General features: G+C 34.7%; 1 protein-coding gene across 1 annotated transcript in view; it reads right to left on the reverse strand.

Annotated features, from left to right (window-relative positions):
• The window catches only part of LOC112906231 (guanine nucleotide-binding protein alpha-1 subunit-like), a gene marked incomplete at its 5' end in the record, with an annotated part of 8541 nt that extends 6472 nt beyond the window's left edge, over window positions 1-2069 (reverse strand). Inside the window, one exon of the mRNA XM_025980043.1 lies at window positions 1889-2069. Coding sequence (XP_025835828.1) covers window positions 1889-2069 — 181 coding nt within the window. The remainder of the gene's footprint in view (window positions 1-1888) is intronic.
• Between the last annotated feature and the right edge of the window lie 1820 nt (window positions 2070-3889).

The raw sequence follows: 3889 nt of genomic DNA on the forward strand, positions 1-3889 counted from the left end.
AATTAATTGGAATTTTTCACACACAAGCCTTGCTATATGAGCTCTCAAAGCATATAAAAATTATACGGCTTAAATGTGAAGTTGGGTGCAAAAGAATACAATTAAATCCTCTGTCGGGAAAAAACGAAATGACTTTCCGAACAACCCGATATAATGAATTTGTTTTATCGAGATTTTGCTCCAAATATCCTTTCAAAATGTTTGTAAGTTCATTCCTTCGCATTTTCGATCGATTTTGTGAGCAATCGCGATGCCCATCTTGCTAAAAGCTTTTTCACGCGTCAGCTAGTTCGTGCCTTTCAGTTCATGATCTTGCATAACAGCAAACCGAACTTTTTGATTTGTAAAATAATTCTATCCAGTTAGGTACCTACCTAATAGAGCAGAGATTCAGACAATTGTTTACTTTATTTTTATTTCGGGAGGCGTCTTCCTACGCAAAAAGCAACGCTAAGATATGTTATAACGTGACCTTTTCGAGCGCGGAAAAATCTAAAATCTTAAGATATTTATATAATTCTTTGAATGTGTCTTCCAAAATTGTTTATTTAATACGTATATACCTACCGGGTTCGAAAGAATGCCCAACAGCGAAATGTACTTTAGAAAGAAAAAAAGTACATGACGACTTATTTCAGCCAAAAAATAAGTAAAAATAAATTGAATGCTGAATAAAACCAGCTTCCAGATTTCGAATAAGCCTGAAATTAATCGAAATCCTTCAACACATTCTTCCTTCCAAGGCTTTAAAACAAAGCACCTGAAATATGTGGTTTACCTTTGTAAATTTCCTAATGAAAACTGTTCTAAATCTCTGTATTTAGTTTTTTGTAATTTTCAATAGTAACGACGCATTTTCGAGGATCTCGTAAAAACGGATTGTTTTATGTAAAATCTCGAAATGTCTGAACATTATTTAGAACTAAAATTTTTTTTTTGTTTAAAATAAATGTGCCTGCTTGCAATTTACAAGAATCACGCCCTTAACTCAAAATTAAGGAAAATTAGTCTTTAATAACATCTAACGAGACTGGAAAATAATAACTGACTTTTTTACGTTGTCGTTCGTCTTCTTTACTTCATTAACTTTATGTAAAAATGTTATTAAACTTTGTAAAATTTTTTCAAGTAAGTTTGAACTTAGCTTCAGCTTTATTATTTNGGCGAATGACGATGTATCTAAAAGGGTTAAGCGTAAGGGAAGAGGACACACGACCATTCGTTCGCTTAGTCTAAATGCACCTTTACTTATATGATTTTTAAAAGATTTTGGCGTAAGCCAACACATTGTGTCAGTTCATTGGCGTAGAAGTATCGATTGCGGTTTTACCAGTTTCCTCATTCGATCCCCGTTATTACCCTCACCGATATTCGATTAAAAAGGAACACAAGTGCCATTCGCTCAAAAAACAATAAAACTAGCACATAACAATTTCAACACTTTCAAGTAGGAGAGAACGTGTATTTGTTTTTAATGTGTAGTTAGATATACTTATGTAGGTGGATGCGCGCGTGGAAATGTGTAAGTGTTTATGTTTAAACGCCAGTGTACGTACGGACGAGGTGTTCGCATAAAAGTGTTTTGTGTTATCGAGAATATTAAGTCGTCATAAGAACTCACGTTATTATTATTTTATTATTTATTATTATTGTTGATCAGTGTAGAAGCGTTAACAACGGTGATGGTCATAAGGTCATTGAAAATGTTGGAATTTCGGCGTGAGCCTTTCCTTTTCCTTTTACAAATTAGTATAAGTATTTATATTAACACCCGAGATGTATTTTTCCGAACTGCTATAATTTATCGTTTGAATGTCCGATCCGACAGTCAGTAGGTACATTATTCGAAGGATGTAATAATATGTATAGTGTAAAAACCGTTCAGTACAGTCCACAGTTGCGCAAGTTGTTGGCTATTATGACATCCGTTACTGCGTCGAACACAAACTGTATGTTGTGCGTGTCGGTTGCACAGGTCATGTGACAGTAGATCTCTTTTGTCGTCGATTTGTTTTTCGCCTCGAATTGCGCCTGGATGTACGCCGCTGCTTCGCCATACTCTTGAGCCCCTAAATTGCAAGTAGATTTTCTTTTACACTTTCTAATGTCTAGGAAATCGGGGGTTTCCCCATTCAAAATTTCCAAGGAAACACCTAACCTTCTATGAATCTTTGTTATCATTAAAATTGTAATGGATTATGTAGGTGGGTAAGACTTCATACAATAAACTTTTAGCTAAAAGGTTGTTCAGGAAAAAGTAGTGGCTAGTAAGTTAGATGACGATACATTGGAGTAAGTACTACACACTATATGTCTGTAACATCTGCAGACACATTAAAGTGTATCTCGTCATAGTGTGAACCCCAGTTAACGAGTCCTCAGTGATTCAGAACAGTTATCGCGTTATTATGTCGGCTTTCGACGAAACAAACGTACCTATTCGTGACCTTCGCAAACAGCTGATATGTAGACAAGTCAATTGTACGTAACGATTACTAATAATCTGCAGTCGTTAGTGTTCGATTGGCATAGTATTACCCCAAAATACCAAAACTACTTAAATGTGGAAATGTCAAGCAAAAACCAACGTATTCACATGCAGAATATGCGGACATGGTGGTCACATACGGACGATTCAGACATAGTTGTAGGTATATTTTTAAAATAAATAAGTTGAGTTAATATGAAATTTGGAGGATACTCTGTTCCTCAGAGGATATAGAGCTCCAGTAAGCAAGGATTTCTCGAAAATCAACCCCAAGGGGGTTGTTTTTTTTGTGGTAAAAGTTATATATCTACTCGATGCATATGCATTGTTTGGTGAATGTGATACATCGTTATTTTATGTATGAACCTGTGATATGTTTTTGAAACAGCGTGAAAGCGTCACCAAAGAGGAAGACAACTGTTTTAACATCTACCGAAGGTAGGTGATGTTTACTGACAATTTTATTGCTTGTCTGTTGTTTTTTTTTTTTTTAACGTAATGGGCCATTTTGGAAAATGCACGTCATTTAAATTGACAATTTTCGACCGTCATCGTAATTTTGTCACGTCCACATCGCTTTCTGTTCTCCCATTACCATGAGAAATATTACCTGAGATATCCCCTCAAAATTGGATTTTTTTCGAAAGTTATTGCTTCTCACATCTTGCTTTTCGTAAGTTAAATAACATCCCAACTTTATAAAATGACTAACACATTTTCTAAATTTCATGTTCTTCTTTTATTCTCTTACTTAGTTGTTTAAAATTCATTAAAGGAAATCTCACTAAACTTTAGAATAGAAAAATAATTAGTTTTCTAGAATAATTTATTAACTCGTTAATCGTTTCAAACAAAAATAAGTATGACGTAACAAAATTTCACGGAATCGCTGATCAAAGTGTGATTAATTATTTGCTTTTCTTCTAAAAACTCGTTCGGGGCTGAATAGGGAAATATTAAGACATCGTATTTTGACAAAAAGCTAACGATAAGCGTTGATTTTATTGCTATTTGATGACAAACCCGTTCTTAATGGCTCCACGGATCATTCGGAAATTCTACACCATTTTGATGAAAATATCAAAAAGTAATCAATATTCTGCCACTGAGGGTTATTAATAGTACAATACGATTACCTATATTAAAGTGCCCGTTAGTATTAGTAATTTTTTGTGTTCTCTCGGGTTATTTTTATTTATTATGTGCTACCAACGTTAGCGGATATGAAATTAACAACGCAGTTGCTTCCGTCTATTTTTAAAGTGCACACATACCTGCGGGATCCTTGACCACCCAGGTACACCACTGGGTGTTTCTGAAATAAGTAGCAAGCTTTGGAGGATGTTAACTAGATGCAATAGGGAATCGCATGGTGACAAAAACGTTTGTATGAAAGCCAGA

This window comes from Agrilus planipennis, unplaced genomic scaffold (assembly GCF_000699045.2).
Source record: "Agrilus planipennis isolate EAB-ADULT unplaced genomic scaffold, Apla_2.0 scaffold337, whole genome shotgun sequence".
In the NCBI taxonomy this organism is placed as follows: Eukaryota; Metazoa; Arthropoda; class Insecta; order Coleoptera; family Buprestidae; genus Agrilus; species Agrilus planipennis.